General features: G+C 39.7%; 2 protein-coding genes across 2 annotated transcripts; both read right to left on the reverse strand.

Moving 5' to 3' along the window:
• Positions 1 to 4,372, reverse strand: LOC121744393. Its single transcript, XM_042137914.1, has 8 exons — positions 3,814 to 4,372; positions 2,531 to 2,678; positions 2,297 to 2,447; positions 2,083 to 2,208; positions 1,926 to 2,006; positions 1,536 to 1,728; positions 1,198 to 1,468; positions 1 to 540 (listed from the first exon to the last, which is right to left on the reverse strand). Exons 1-8 carry the CDS (start codon positions 4,009 to 4,011, stop codon positions 278 to 280), a joined length of 1,431 nt encoding a protein of 476 aa, XP_041993848.1. The 5' UTR covers positions 4,012 to 4,372; the 3' UTR covers positions 1 to 277.
• A 7,500-nt stretch (positions 4,373 to 11,872) lies between these two features.
• On the reverse strand, positions 11,873 to 12,448 carry LOC121745836. The gene has a single exon (XM_042139782.1). It carries the CDS (start codon positions 12,446 to 12,448, stop codon positions 11,873 to 11,875), a length of 576 nt encoding a protein of 191 aa, XP_041995716.1.
• Between the last annotated feature and the right edge of the window lie 4,369 nt (positions 12,449 to 16,817).

The raw sequence follows: 16,817 nt of genomic DNA on the forward strand, positions 1-16,817 counted from the left end.
TTTACAGATAAACAAGATTACCTTGCACAACAAGCACTGTTCTTACACTCTCTTACATCTACACACCAAATGTTACTGATATCTTAGTTAGGTCCAAAGCGCAATCGAGTAAATCAACAAACATGGCGCCTACGAATCTACTGCATCATGATCATAGACAACCCCCTCTTCATGGGGGTCAGAAATTCACAAACTCAGATAGGGGAAACTAATGGTTTAGCATTCTATTAAGCAACAAATGTTCATCTGTATGAAAATGGGCTCCAACTCATCACCTTTAGTTGGACCACACATGAACAAGACCATGCCTATTTCCAGTGTAAATCTCATTGCGGTCTTCATCGTAGAAGAGGGCAGTGATATCTTCCAGGGCCTCAGTAACAGTGCTGATTCTAGAAGCTTGAATGCGCTTCCTTGAGTTGCACTTCTTCCCCCCACAACCTGCACTGCAGTTGCATTCGTTCATCGGAAGACTATTGCTCGCTTTTATTTTTGCCAAGCACTTTCCCGTTAAGATATTGCTGATGTTGATAGAACCCGCTGTCAACAAGAAATAAATGAGAAACAATACCAATGTAAGACCATTCCTTAAGAGATTTTCATATTAGCTTAGTTCCTACTCCCTCTGTCCCAGCCTAAGTGAGACGTATTCGTTTTTTTGGTACGTCCCAATCTAAGTGAGACGTTTCATTTTTTGGCAATAATCAACTCACTACTCTCTCCTACTATATTCTCTCTTACTTTATTCTCTATCTTTTATTTCTTACTTTATCCTCTCTTACTTTTTCTCTCTTTCTCTTTCTTACTTTACTCTTTCTCTTACTTTACTATTAATAATTTAATTCAATAAACATCACAACCTATATTCTAGTGCCAAAATAGAAATGTCTCGCTTAGGCCGGGACAGAGGGAGTATTACATTCAACAAAGATTAAACTAACCTGTTATGCTCAGTAAGGAAAAACTCATATTTGGGTCCTCTTAAATGATGGGACCGTAAAACTACATGAACCAAATTTTAAAAACAATATTTTGACATCGACAAAAGTGCTCAGATGAACATTAATATTAATACAAATGATAGTACATGGACCCATTTTCTTTAAATGTGTAGAAACTTTTTCTCTAGTAAAGCATAGACCATGTAATAGAGATAGAGAACTTAAACAATTATAATCAGAATGGATATGAGCATACCAATCCCATCAGATAATGGTTCATCAGAATCTGCTTTGCAATACGAAATGATGAGATCCTGATCGCTTGTAATATATATGTTGTTAGTGTTGCAATCAGGATGCCATAAAAGGTGATCCTCAAACGAGGTCACAAGTTCCCCTCTGAAGTTCCAGACAGCAACTGTTCGGTTTCTGAACGTCAGGAATAATTGGTTCTCGTACAGAAATATGAATGCGGAAGGGGTCATGAACTCGGTCCGGCTAACTTCTGTTATCTCAACATTGCGAACCTAAACAGACAGAAGTCAGATTTCAGAAAGAACAAGAACGTCACAATTGTAATATACAGACACTTACATCAACAATCTGGAGATTCTCATTCTCCTGCTTGACTAGAAGCTTTTCATTGAACTGTTCAATGAAATCAACCTTCTTGTTTCTATGAAGAAGATGGTTGAACGATTTTAAAACAGTCCCATCTTCAATTGAGAGAATCTTCAAAGGGACAGCGCCTTGGGTTTTTGTAAATATCAAAAGCATGATTCCTGGACTATTGTACAATACATATGCAAAAAAATTAAACATACATAAAAATGCCACAAGGCAGAAAGTAGAAACAACATAAAAGAAAGAACTTTTACAACCTTTAATTGTTACAGAAAGTAATTCAGCATCCCCCCACCAATATAAGTTTTTTGAAATGAACATATACAAGAACATCTTACTTAGAAACTACTATAACATTACCTGATCTTAATCTCCTGAACATTTTTATCCGAAATTGAGTACAACATCGTGTAGTTTTTCAAGTCAAAAACCTTGTATATGCTGAAAGAAGTCAGTTGTAGCTATCAGAACAAGTGTCAATATATAAATGATGATCCACTTATCAGCTAAGAGTTACCTGTCTTGTGCGGAGTAGGTAAGAACCTTTCCATTAACATCATCAAACTCAACAAAACCAGGCCACTTCAATGACTCGGACTCGAAAAGAGGGAAGCCAGCATCAGGTTTGCCTCTTCGTATGTATCTAAATGATGGGGCATTAATGTGATGATAAGTAATGAAACAAAATGCAAATAAAAAGATGCAGCAAGCAAATGGTGAGATGGAGTTACTCGATCCTTGTTGTTCTGCATTTTAAGGAACTAAAATTATCTGAAGCATAGACTGAAACAGTGATTAACGAATCATTATTTTTGTTGTAGAATAAGCTCCGAATGACTTCATCAGGACAAACATTCAAGAAGCATATCCTCTGGTTAGTCTCTGCATCAAATGGGTGAAATATATAAGCCCTTATAATAGCCAGGAGAATGGACAAGGAGCTTAAATTTCAGTTGTAAATGCACCTCGACTAAATGCTGCACAGACACCAGATTGGGCAAGTGCGAAGACAATATCACGGGCAGCAACTATCTCAATAATTTTTGACCTCTTCTTCAGAAATGGTAACGACAAAGAAGAATATCCCTTGGGATCATGAGTATCATACTCCTCCTGAACCAAAAGATCAAGGTTGGAATTAGTCCATGTACATAGGCAATATTCTATCCATTTATCGTCATGACAGTTGAAGACAAGTGAAACAACCAAATAAAGAGGTATATTGAGTTATTGCCTATAATGTGCTCAGATTGACACAATCACACAAACGTTATTACACATACATCAGATTTTTGGAATCAAAACTTAGCAGATAATGTTCAGGAAAGAATGACAAGAACTTGCTCAACCTATGCACCAATACTAGAGGATTTTCAAAAGAAAGAAATAACCAAAAATGGCACGTGCCTGCATATTTGCACCACAATCAAATTTCTCAATAAACTAAATTATACTATATGAGAATAAAGCTTATGAACTTAAACAAAAAGATAGCAAATTGCTCATTCACTATGCCAAGATGTAACACTGCAAATAAAAGACAGCAAATTGCTCATTCACTATGGCATCAAAAATTGTATCTTCAACATGTCATATGCTCATGGATTGCACTATGTATCCTCTTGATTTTCTGACAAACTCGTACCAGTGTCAAATAGATCATCAAAAATTGTATCTTCAACATGTCATATGCTCATGGGTTGTTGCATTATGTATCCTCTTGATCATTTTCACAACTTAGGTGCATAATTAGTTATGTAAGTAGGTTCACGAACATCGAACATTCAAGAACCATTGATTGCATAACATCTCAACGTGGAGGTTGACCAAAGAATCATAAACAATGTCATAACACACTACCACTATCTAATACTATGTCTCTCAGCCTCCTTTATAAGCCGTTGCATCTTAGCATCACAAAAGGCCAATAGCAATCTAGATAAAGATTGAAACATCTATCCATGTAAAACTATCATAGCAACTGAAAACACACTGGCATCTTCCGTTTAGACTTTTCTCCACACAAAAAGGTACACAACACCACCGCTCTGGTACACAGATCTACATACATAAACGCATACACATGGCAATTCAAGTGAGAAAGCATAAAAAGCCCTAATTTTTGTGTTATACGATTCAGAAAAGCTGAAATCATCACAGGCAATCTACAAACACTTGAATTAATCAAATGGCCCAAACCAAAGCCACAAAAGGTTGAAGCAAACATTATGAATTAAATCAAGTAAACCTGCAAGCGAATGTTGCGGAATCGCTCCTGAGCATCACTCATGCTAAAAGCACGGTCACGCTTCGAGGAAATCTCCCTTCTCTGCAGCTTCTTCACGCTGTTGACAAAGCCATCTAAACCGCCGCGCGGCCGCTTCTTCGCCACCACTCGCCGGCCACAGCATGGCCTGGGGCTCGCCGTTATTCTCCGTCCGTCCATTTTGGATTACTACACTAATACACACCCTTTTTACAAAGAAATCTAAACCCTAATGCACATCCGAGCTTGAATTGTAACAGCAAAGAAAGAAACCCTAAATCTCCGCCCGGACCCAGAAGAGATTAGCGCCAGAGGTCCGGAGCGAAATTGAAACGAAAACAAGAGAAGAAGAGATTCTCCTTTCCTTCAGAAGTGAGTATTTGAATTAATTGTCGCATTTACGCAGATTTGGATGTGTATGAACACACTCTCTCTCTCTATAGCATTAATCATCAGGCGAAGACAATATGGGGAAGAAGAGTAAAGGTTTTGCTTAGCAAAAGAGGGGCCTCAAAATACAGAAATTTGTCGGATTTGTGAAGCGTTTCTATTTTCCATATAGACACCTGTGTAGTATTTATTTAGTTTTATTTACTACTACTACTACTAATAATAATAATAATAATAATAATAATAATAATAATAATAATAATAATAATAATAATAATAATAATAATAATAATAATAATAATAATAATAATTACTGTGTATTTTGATGTCATCTATCTAGGCATGCACAAGGTTCAAAAGTCGCCTGTTCCGAAATAATAATGATAATAATTACTGTGTATTTTGATGTCATCTATCTAGGCATGCACAAGGTTCAAAAACCGACGGTTCACGGTTCAACATTTTCATGAACCTGAACCGGCCCGCCAAGGGTTCCGGCGGTTCCGATTCCAGTTCAAAAAACAGGCAGTTCATGGGGCGGTTCAAAATCGGCGGTTTTTTTGCTGAAACCGCCGGTTCCGGACCGATTAGGCGGTTCAGTTTTTTTTTTCTTCTCGTTTTAGTGTTTATTTCAACAAGACTACAAGTCACAACTTATAAGTTACAATTTACACTTAATGTTGGACTTGAGCATTTGGGTTGAAAGAGAGTGTATTAAATGATTCTCTTTTATAGCTACATGTTCTTGGATGTGTTGCTCTTTCTTTCAATGTGGGATAAAACTCCTTATTTATGTGATAGACCAGATCAGAGCCACGCCGATCGAGTTGGGGGCGAAGGATGTGAGGCGGTGGAGTCTGACTAGCCATGGCGAGTTCTCTGTGACCTCGCCTGGGAAAGCATCCGGACTAGATTGCTGAAGAGGGAGATTTTTGGGCTTATCTGGAACCAATGGTTGACCCCTACCATCTCGGTGTTCATTTGGAGGTTGTTATTTGGTAGGTTGCCGGTGGATGAGAAGTTGCAGAGGAGGGGGATTGAGTTAGCGTCTAGATGTCAGTGTTGTCGGTCTCCTTCAGTCGAGTCTCTTAGTCATGTCTTTTTCTTGAGTCAGTCGGCTTTTTCTGCATGTGAGTATTTCGATGCCTGGTTTCCTTCCTCGCACACACCGATTCACACGAACACTAATATTGCACTTGGACTAGGTCACTGGCGGAAGTCCTCTTTCTAGAGGGCTCCTGCCTTACATATTAGTTTTCTTGTTCCATGTTTGATTGCTTGGTTTCTTTGGACGGAGAGGAACGGCTGCAAGCATGGCGGTCGTCCTTTTTGTCACTCTCATGTTATTTGGCAGATCACTCACCACCTGCACGTGCTTGTCTTGGCCGGCAAGATCACCCCGACGCACTGGAGGGGATGCTCGCCGTCGGTTAATTTCATGCCTTTCTCCCCCAGACAGCGTGTTCTGCGGTCTCTCATGGTCCTATGGCATCCCCCTGATGCCCCTTGGGTGAAGCTAAACACTGGCGGTGCCTTCTCTACATCAACAATGGAGGCGAGGGAGGGAGGATTGGTTCGAGGCTCTGATGGAGGACTTTTGCGTGCCTTCTGTGCTCCAATAGCCGCATCATCGAGCTTTGAGGCGGAGCTGTTGGCTCTGATTCGGGGGTTCGAGATGGCTATGGAGCTTTCGACACACATCTGGATTGAGCTTGGCTCAGCGGCTCTGGTTACCTTGTTGTCATCTAGACAGCTTGGCACTGCGGATTTCAGACATCACATGGCTTTGATCCGGAGTATGACTTCTCAGCGACATGTTCGGTTCTCACACATCTACAGAGAAGGGAACCGAGCGACTGACTTTCTTGCAGGTAGGGGGGGTTCAGACCCCTGCCCTTACTTACTATGATCCAATCTCTGCGCCTCGGTATCTGAAGGCGCTAGTTAGGATGGACCAGCTGGGATATCCTAACTTCCATTTCCGACGTAGAGATGTGGGTTGATCCAGCTTCTTTGGTGGCTGGTTTTGATAATTTTTCGTTTCTCCCTCGTGTATATATATAGTCAGTTTTTTTCCACTTGATAGTACGGAGGATCTCGACTTGTGGGACCTCTACTTGGCTTCCTCATGTTCTTGTTTAGATCCTAGTCACTTTTGGGCTAAAATCATGTTGTTAGAACATTTTATCTTGATATTATTTACGAGTTGGAGGTCTGCCTAAACCTCCCGCCCAGAAAGGGCGTTCTTTTAAAAAAAAAAAACTACATGATACATCTCCATCATCTTTGTTTATATTAGTTTATATCTTGACTATCTTCTATTATTATAACTTAACAACAAATATAATTACATAAAATATTATTCTTTAATTCTTTATCATTATCGATTTGTTTGTGTATAAGTTTATGTGTATGTTAACTAATAAATACCATTATACACATTAAGAAAATAATTATTATACAAATTGTATTAATCTAGCGATAACTATAATATGAATAATTATTTATCTATATACAAATCATATTACTCAATAATTGTTTATTCTTATCTATCAAGAATATGTTCACAAATAATAATTTTATTTATATAAATTATACTACATCTATTAGAATAACAACTATTATACAAAATCATTCTATTAGTCTACTACTAATATATAAATATATAAACTATATTATACCACTAAACAAATCATTCTTTAGTTATCTATTTTTATCATTATTATACCAATTATATTAATTGTTGTTTTTTTCACATTTTAATCAATATATTGAGAAAAATTAGCAACATATTAAATCCAATTATTTGAACACGTCCACATTCTATAAATATACAAATTATTAGCAACATGCAACATTCAAATTTAATTAAACTATTCTAGTTGATGCTATTATTATCTATAAATTTGTCTTAAAAAAAGAATCATAATAAAAATAAAAATAAAGTTAGTGAATAATAAAATGTAGTAAAAAATAAAGAAAAGTAGAAAACAAAAGAAGGTTTTGTATCCCACATTGGAAAAAGATGAATGAATGATCTAAACATGTAGTTATAAAAGAAAATACTTCAACATATTTTGTCTCACATTAAAAGTGAAACAAAAAATATTCAAGGATGTCTCTATAAAAGAGAAATGACCAAAAATGGTTTCTTAGAATTCTTAAAAGTGAGCACATTTAAATCCAATTATTATTATTATTTGAACACATCCACATTCTATAAAATACAAATTATGAGCAATATGCAACATTCAAATTTAATTGAACTATTCTATTTGTTTCTATTATTATCTATAAATTTGTCTTAGAAAATGAATCATAACAAAAATAAAGATAAAGTTAGTGAATAATAAAATGTAGTAAAAAATAAAGAAAAGTATAAAACAAAAGAAAGTTTTGTATCCCACATTGGAAAAAGATGAATGAATGATCTAAACATGTAGTTATAAGAGATACTTCAACATATTTTGTCTCACATTGAAAGTGAAACACAAAATATTCAAGGATGTCTATATAAAAAAGAAACAACAAAGAATGGTTCTTAGAATCATAGGCCCAACAAATAAATATGGGCTATTATGAAATTATTGTATTTATTTATTTGTGAAAATTGATTTTTATATATAAAAATTACTTTTTATAAATAATTAATATATTTTTTTAAATGTTATTTGAACCGACTGCTTCTGAAATTCTTGAACCAGAACCTGCCCGCATGAACCACGGAAACATCTGCCGGTTCGGAACCGCCACGCCGATTCCGGTTCCGGTTTGTGAGTCGGCGGTTCTGAACCGCCGGTTAACCGACGGTCCGGTTCAGTTTGTGCATGCCTACATCTATCCTTTGAAGTCCTAGCAAATTTACTAAAAAGAATGATACGAAATCCGATTCAATTAGCAACATATTTTTTTCTATGAATAGTAATAAGTTTGGGAATTTATATCAAGTGTATATATAATAATTTAGAAAGAAATATCACGTTCAAGTGGATTTCAACTTCAAACCTCTTGTTTATCGAAAAATTAATTACTAAGTAAGAATTATTATTTGTCTTTTAGTTGACTTTTGATCTTTATATAATTTTTAAATTTTGTGAACTGGATTACACTTTTGTAACATTCGCAATTATTCTATATAATTTGTTTATCGCCAATTATGCGGCGCTATAATGGCATGACATTAATGTATTCCGGATATAACAAAGTGTCCATATTCGTTTGTCATCGCATTGTCTCTCATCACTTTAATTTACAAAAAAAAAAGCTTTTGAATCTATAATAGTACTGATATATTGGCGCACAATAAATCGTATAGGACAGTTTTGATATGTGAATGTTATAAAAGGTATGGTTTAATTTGTCGATTGTAAAACTTATAGGGCAGAATAAGCTATCTCTCGAGTGCACCCACCCAGTTGATTAGAGCATCCGCAGCGGTGGCGACTTATAAAAGGTATGGTTTAATTTGTCGATTGTAAAACTTATAGGGCAGAATAAGCTATCTCTCGAGTGCACCCACCCAGTTGATTAGAGCATCCGCAGCGGTGGCGAAAGTCGCCACCGCCGTCCGCGCTATTGGCAAGGCGAAGGACCGCCGCCGCTGGCACGGCGATGCTCGATGTATCGAGCACGTCCGTGCCAGCGGACGCACACGTGTCGCGCTCCCATTCGTCAACGGCATAGCCGTTGTGTTTAAACTTTTTTTTATTTTTTTTTAAAAATCAGTTTTTTATTAAAAAAATCGATAAAAAAAAAAATTTCACTTCCCCAAAAAAATATATCCGTTTATAACCGTTTTTTACACCTTTTTAATTTTTTTTTCATTTTTTTTACCCCAAAAAATACACACTTTCATCTATAAATACCCCCAATTTCACCCCAAAAATTCACATCAAACTACACAACTCCCATCATCATTCTCCAATATCCATTCTCATCTCCATTCTCTCATATCCATTTTCATCTTCATTCTCTCATACCCTACAACATCACTATGTCCGGCCAAGACGATAACCCTTCGGGCTCCCACGGTTGGAACCCCGAATGGTTCGGTTCACAACCGTTTCCTAGTCCGGAAACGGAATATTCGGCCCCTCCTCAAACCCAAGATTCGGCCGTTTCGGGTGGCTATCGTCCATACCCAATCGACGACCAAGGTGCCTCCGAAGGGCGCTACGGGTGGACACCGGAGCCTAGGCATCTCGCCCCTTCCCAAATGCCGATTCCTCCATCTCGCGCCGGTGTCCGCACACCGTACTCACCGGCGGAGATGGAAAGATTGTTCAAGGCGTACTTGGAAATCTCCGAAGATGCGGTGGTTGGAACGAACCAATCCGGCGATCACTTTTGGTGGCGCGTCTCTAGCCGGTACAATGCAAACCGGCCGCCCGGAACGATCGAGCACAACGAGAGTATGGTGCGCAACTGCATCGGCCGAGCCAACGAAGAAATTGGCAAGTTCAACGGCTATTTCATCCAGGAGTCCCGGAATGCCGGGAGCGGCCGAAGCGAGGTCGCTGAGCACCTACCAATCCATGAACGGTAAGTCGTTCAAATATCTTAACGTTTGGCAGGAGACGCGGACGCACCCGAAGTATAAGGGAGGCATAACATCCTCCTCTAGCGGCTCCTCCAAACGATCAAGGTCGGTAGCCCTATCCGACTCCGGCTCGGAAGAAGTGGCTAGCCAACTCGCCGGAGCTAACTTGGGTAGCCCCGACGCCGGACCGAGCGGTTTCCAACGCCGCCCCCAAGGAAGGAAGAAGGCGGCGGCCAACCGTCGTCGCGGCTCGACTCCCGAAGCCACTCCCGAAGCCGCTCCCGCTCCCTATGTGCCACCTCCACCCCCGAACAACTCGCTGTGGATGCTCTTAAGCCAACTCAATATGGCCGATAGGTCATCTATGACCCCCACGCAACTTGAAACACACGAGACCATGATAAAAGGTCTCCAAAAATAATTGGGGTTGATCCCGCCGGATGCGTAGTCTTATTAGGAGTTTAATTATGTAATTTTTAATTTTTAGGATTTTAATTATGTAATTTTTAATTTTAAGGAGTTTAATTATGTAATTTTTAATTTTTAGGATTTTAATTATGTATTTTTTAATTTTATTTGTAATTTGTAATATTTATTATGGTTTTTAAATGGATTTTAATATTATGGAAATGTTATTGTTTAATTGAATTTTATATTAATTGTGCTCGTCCTTGCGGAAGAGCACAGTTGTGGGTGTTGTGCTCTTGCCAGAGAGCAGGCATGAATAGTACCGCCCGAGCCCACAACCGTGCCGCTGGCAAGAGCACGGTTGTGGATGCTCTTAGATTCTAATATTAAAGTCTCTTTTTAATACTTCGAATCTAACTCCTATAGCTTCTAAGACCCGAGCCCTCACTAAGATATCCCTTTTATTGAATGCAAATAATCTAAGTGATGATTGTTTCCTGAATCAAGAAAAGCCATCTATCTTTCAATTAATATATATCTAAATGATCATAAATTTAATTAGTAGCTAAGCAAAAGAATAATCAAAATATTCACATGAGCTATATAAAATGTTTGAATAAATTAATCAAACATATGTTCAATGTAAAATAATAATAATAATAATAATAATAATAATGATAATAATAATAATAATAGTAATTGTCAATTTTGATTTTTGATGCCACCTGTCCTTTATAGTCCTAGCAAATTTTAACTAAAAGTATGATATGAAATCCAATTCAATCAGTAACATATTTTTTTCTTCTATTAATAATAAGTTTGGGAATTCATATCATGCCAAAAGTGTATTGATAAAAATGTAAAAAGAAATACCATGTTCAAGTGGATTTGAACTTCAAATCTCATTGATGATATTTGTCGAGAAATTCATTATACAAGTAAGAATGGTCATTTGTCTTTTGGTTGACTTTTGATCAATTATATAATTTTTAAATTTCGTGAATTGGATTACACTTTTGTAACATTTGCAATTATTCTATATAATTTGTATATAGCCAATTATGCGGCTCTATTTAACAGCACAACATTAATGTGTTCCGGAAATAAATAATAAAGCGTCCATATTCGTTTGTCATTACATTGTCTCTCATCGCTTTAATTTGCTAAATATAAAGCTTCTGAATCTATAATCGTACTAATATATTGGCACACAATAAATCGTACAAGAAATTGTGATATGTGAATGTTATAAAAGGTACATGATTTAATTTGTCGATTGTAATACTTTAGGGATTGGCCAAAAGTCAATCAAAACTTGTACGAAATATTTTAAATCACAATTTTCCCTACACACAAATTTACAGTCTTGACGGAAAAATATTAACAATTACTATGATTACAACTGCTACTTCAGCTTCGAACAAACATTCTTTCAGTACTTCAACTTCAAATAAACCTTTTTAACACCTTTCGATGGAGGGTTCGCGGGTCCCTCATCCCTATATATCATCAAATAAAAAATGGTACAGTGCAAGGCCGAACCGAAAAGTGGTACGCCAAAACCAAACCGTAACAAGAGTAGTAGGCGGTCCGAATATCATGTTCCGGACCTCATAATACTCTCCGATACAAAAGGAAAATAGTCCTAAACAGTCATTTGTTTTGAGCCTCTTGCTATTAGACACAAGCGATTCGCACTCCAAGCTACCCATGTTGTTCATAATTATGCTCTCGGACCCAGAAGCTCGGATATCCTAGTTGGTCCATTCTGATCAGGGCGGTCACTATTGCTGGAGCAGAAGTTTGTCCGAATGTACTCCCATTCTCCCTTTTACTGCCTTGCTGCGCTAGCACCACCGCAACCTTGTTGCCTTGAGTCGGGATATGCGAGAATTTCACTTCCATTTGCCTAATCTTGTTGCGGATATCAGTTACTCGGCGACGCAGGTTGGCTGCCCCAAACCTTTTCAAACTTAGCAACGAGACTACCTGCTTTGTACCCAGCTCAATCCAGGTTGGTCTTCCTTGGTCCTTTACAATGTCAAGTCCAATTGAGAGAGCTTGCAGCTCAGCATCAATGATCGCGTTAGCAGCAATCTTCATCATGTACCCATTTAGTAGACTGCCATATGCACTTTTGATGACGCCTCCGGCCTCCGCCTCTGAATCTTTCCATATTCCAGCCGAGTTGATCTTAATCCAGCCCGCGTCTGGAGGATTCCATCTCACTTGTCTGATTTGTTGTCGTGGGTTTTCCCTCCAAGTATATGTGTTAAACATATCAGTATTTCCGCACCCCTTCCATTGTTTTTTGTTCATCTTCCCGGCCGAGATAAGCTGTTGTAGGTATCGCTTAACTAGTTGAAACACTGTGCCCGCACTGAAACATGTATTTTCGTGTATGTTGCTGTTACGTTCTGATCAAAGGAACCACAAGACAAGGCATGGAATAATTGTGCTCGCATGTGGTTTATCTGTTTGACAAAGCCGTCTATGCCAAAATCTGATGCGAGTCTCCAAGCTGGTCACCTCGGCGTTCCATCTAGGCAGACCGGGGAACCACCTCGCAACCATTTCCCATACTCGATTAGCAACTTCCCCACTCAAGAACAAGTGCTCTCTAGTTTCTACAGCCGGGGAACGGCAGCAACGACACTTTGAGGCGAGACTGATTTTTCTCCATTGAAGCTTGGCATCAACCGGTATGCGGTTTGCCAGCAGCCTCCAGATGAAAATGGAGATGGATGGGAAGACGAGGTCATTCCAAATGAGCTTAAAGATGTGAGCCGGGGGCTGCCGCTGCCTACACAATTCCCATGCCGAACTTGTGGAGAAATCTCCATGGGTTGTACACGCCCATCTCAGTGTGTCTTTGCCCTCTTCCTCAATTGGAATCTTCGCAATTTCCTCAACCACTCCCTCTGGTACGCCTAAAGGTACACAAACACCCGACAGAAGGGTCGCATTCCATTTCCCATTGCTCCAGAAGTCCTTGACTTGGTGTCGTGGTAGAGATGCCCCCGGGTTACACATGTCTCTAAGTGGTTTGTCACCCCACCAAATATCCTCCCAGAAGTGAATCTCTCTATCTCCTAACGCCCAGTGAATGTGTTTGTGTATTTTTGTTCCCGCTCGCGCCATTCGTTTCCAAGCTGTACTTTGTTTCCCGTTGAAGGGGGCTCTTGAAGGGGCTGACTTTCTGTAGTACTTTGACCGCATAAACCTTGCCCAAAGCGAGTTTTGCTCTCGGAACCTCACCCAAAGTTTCATTCCAAACGCTTTCACCATGTCTTCAAGACTCCGAATTCCCAAGTCTCCTTCGTCAAAAGGATGACATGCTTGGTCCCAATTAATCCAATGTGTGGCCTTTTTGTCTTGAGTTGATCCCCAAAAAAATTTAGCCATTAGGCTCTCCATCTGTTTCATAGCTTCCTTCGTGGGCTCAAGAATCTGAAAAACATGGAGAGGGATTGCTCCCAGTGTGCTCTTGATTAAGGTAAGTCGCCCACCAAAGGAGAGTGATCTATGTGACCATGAATGGATACGAGAGGAGATTTTATCCCTAAGGAAAGTGAACATGTCTGTTTTCTTCCTTCCCTTGAAGATTAGAACCCCCAAATAGATAAAAGGGAATCTCCCTTGTTGAAAGCCGCATGTTTCCACAATTTGGGGAGCCCAACTCGCATGCCTCTCATCCACGTAGAATTGGCTTTTTGTCATATTGACTTTTTGGCTCGAGACCACGGCATAATGGTTGAGGCACTCCATCAACTCCTGCAGTGACGTTTGTTTTGCTTGTGTGAACACGATCACGTCATCCGCGTACGCCAAATGGGACACTTCAAGGTTGCGTCTTGTTGTGTTGAATTTCATCTCCCGTCTTCCAAGAATCAATTTATCTAAGCTGCGGGATAGGTAATCTGCAGCCAAAATGAACAAGGAGGGGGATAATGGATCACCTTGTCGAAATCCTCTCGATGATTTGAAAAAGCCTGCCAGTGATCCGTTAACTAGCACCGAGAACCAGCAAGAGTTAATACAACGATTAACCAACCCCAGCCATGTCTCTGGGAATCCCATGCGGCGTAAGATTTTGACCAGGAAAGGCCATTGTACACGGTCATATGCCTTGGCCATATCAAGTTTAATTGCAACATTGGGCGTAGGGGAACAATTAGCCACATCCCGAATCAGTTCTTGTGCAAGAAGAATGTTGTCGCTTAACAATCTCTCTTTGATGAAACCACTCTGATTTGGAGCAGTTAGGAAGGGGATGAAGGGAGTTAATCTCGCCGAGATGATTTTTGAAATAATCTTGTTTGTCACGTTGCATAGGCTAATCGGGCGGTAGTCAGCCCATGTGCTCGGATTTTCCTTTTTGGGAAGAAGGATGATCATGGTAGAAGTGAAGCTCCTAGGCATGTATGCTCCTGAAAAGAAACTTCCTACCGCTTCCACAACATCGTTTCCAACGTTGTCCTAACAAGTTTGGAAGAAGTGGGATGAGAATCCATCGGGTCCCGACGCACTCTCCGCGGCGATGTCGAAGACGGCTTGCTTAACTTCCTCTGGGCTTGGTAGGTTGCACATGCTCTCCAAATCAAGTCCAGCCGGAATAGGTTGTATAAGTTCCAGCTTTGGCTCTTCAAGGTTTAAGACGTCCGAGGACAAAAGGTTTTGGAAGAAGGTTGCTGCAGACTGCCGTAATTCCTCTTCATTTGATATGGTGTCATTACCGTCCTGAATTTCATGTATTCGAGCTCTTACTCGCTTTTGTCGAACCCAACCTTGATAATATTTCGTGTTTCTTTCCCCTTCGGACACCCATCGAATGGTTGCCTTTTGTCTCTAATAATCCTCCTCCATCTGCAAGCAAAGGAGATACTCAGCGATGTGTTTATTAAATAGTTCTCTGTTTGAAGGTGAAAGCTCATTTTCAAAGCGGATATGTGCCTCCGCTGCTCCTTTTTCCGCGTTGCTCAGCAGCTCGAAAAGGTTTCCAAATACTTCTCTGTTCCATCGCTTCAAACCTTCCTTGACCACCGCCAGTTTGAGTTGTATTTTCCGCATTCCATTTGACCCTGTTTCTACAGCCCATAATTTCTTCACTTCCTCGGCAAAAAGATGGTGTCTAGTCCACATGTTTTGGAACCGAAAAGGTGACCTTCTTCTTGTCTTTGACTCCAGACACCTCATTACCAGTGGCCCGTGGTCGGACACCACTCTCGGCAGCACCGAGACCCTTGTTAATGCAAAGTGGGTTGACCATCCTTCATTGATTAGCATTCTATCCAATCTTTCAAAAAGCTCTCCTCTTGCCCAGGTGAAAATGGGGCAATCAAACCCAGGATCAATGAGTTGACAATCATTAATAGCCTCGACGAAGTCAAGCATTTCAGCCTTCTTCTTCCGGACTTAATCTTCCGATCCTCCCTTTCTCTCATGTTCATTGAGAAAAATATTAAAATCCCTGCCAATCATCCACGGGGCTCCTTCCATATTTTCTGCGATGCTTCGAAGTGATTCCCATAGCGGGAACCTACCCCACCGCGTGCATTTTCCATATATTGCAGAAATGAAGAAGTGGCTTTTGAGGGAGGGAGACTCAACTTTGAGATGAAGTACCTGTTCTGAGTTGAAACAAATCTCTACCTTCCAAGTGCGTTCCGCGAAAATCCAAATTTTGTTACTGGCGTTGCTATTTTTGAACTCCAATCTTACTAGCCTGCAAATTTCCAGCCGAGGAAGAGTTAGAGGTTCTATGATTGCAACTAGAGACAATTTATATGTTATGATTAGCTGGTTTAACACGCTTTGGGTATTTGCATTTGCCATTCACCTCGCGTTCCAGATCATTATGTTGCAAGACATAAGGAATTAAGACAATGAAAGGGTAGTACTCCCCTGTTTCTGTTGACTGGTCCCTTCCCCTGCCTCCTTTCGTGCAGGCGAGTTCGTGCCTAGCATCTTCGTGTTCCCGTCTCCATACCCTTGCGGCCCGGGGTCTTCTTCCATATCATCTTCTTTTTCTTCCCATTCCTCTACAAACTTTTCTTGATCAAGTAGCTTAAAATAGTTTGGCTTTTCAAAATTTTTGAGAGTTCCATCCATACGACGAGGTTGAGCTTCTTGTTTCTGCCTCCTTTTCTCGCCATGCTCAGCGGTTAGTGCAGAGAAGTCCTGGTGTAGAACCTGCTTGTTTGCCCCTAAAGATTCCAGAAGTACTTTGTCTGCCGAGCTGGCTCTCATGAGGTTAGTGTCCCGTATGTTCCCCTGTTTCCCCTTCTTCCCTTTCCGACCTTGTTTCACGAATCCCTCTTCCGGAATGTAGTCCGCAAAGGAGGGAGATTTGGGCCGTTCATGTGATTCGGGGTTCTTTGGGCTCATGTCTTGATTTAGTCCACAAATAAACCTTCTTGAACAGTCAACCCCAAATTTGGTTTTTAACATATTATGCTCTCCTTTATGCGATCCCAGGAAAAAGTTAATATCACCAAACGTCCCTAAATTAAGCTATTAATACATACACAACCTTTTAAAAACTTTTTTGGATGAAAATATTTATTTAGTTTTATTAACTAAATTATTTTGTTAAGAATAATAATAATTTTTATAATAATCATTATTGTCTATTTTGATGTCACCTGTC

Source organism: Salvia splendens, chromosome 8 (genome assembly GCF_004379255.2).
Source record: "Salvia splendens isolate huo1 chromosome 8, SspV2, whole genome shotgun sequence".
In the NCBI taxonomy this organism is placed as follows: Eukaryota; Viridiplantae; Streptophyta; class Magnoliopsida; order Lamiales; family Lamiaceae; genus Salvia; species Salvia splendens.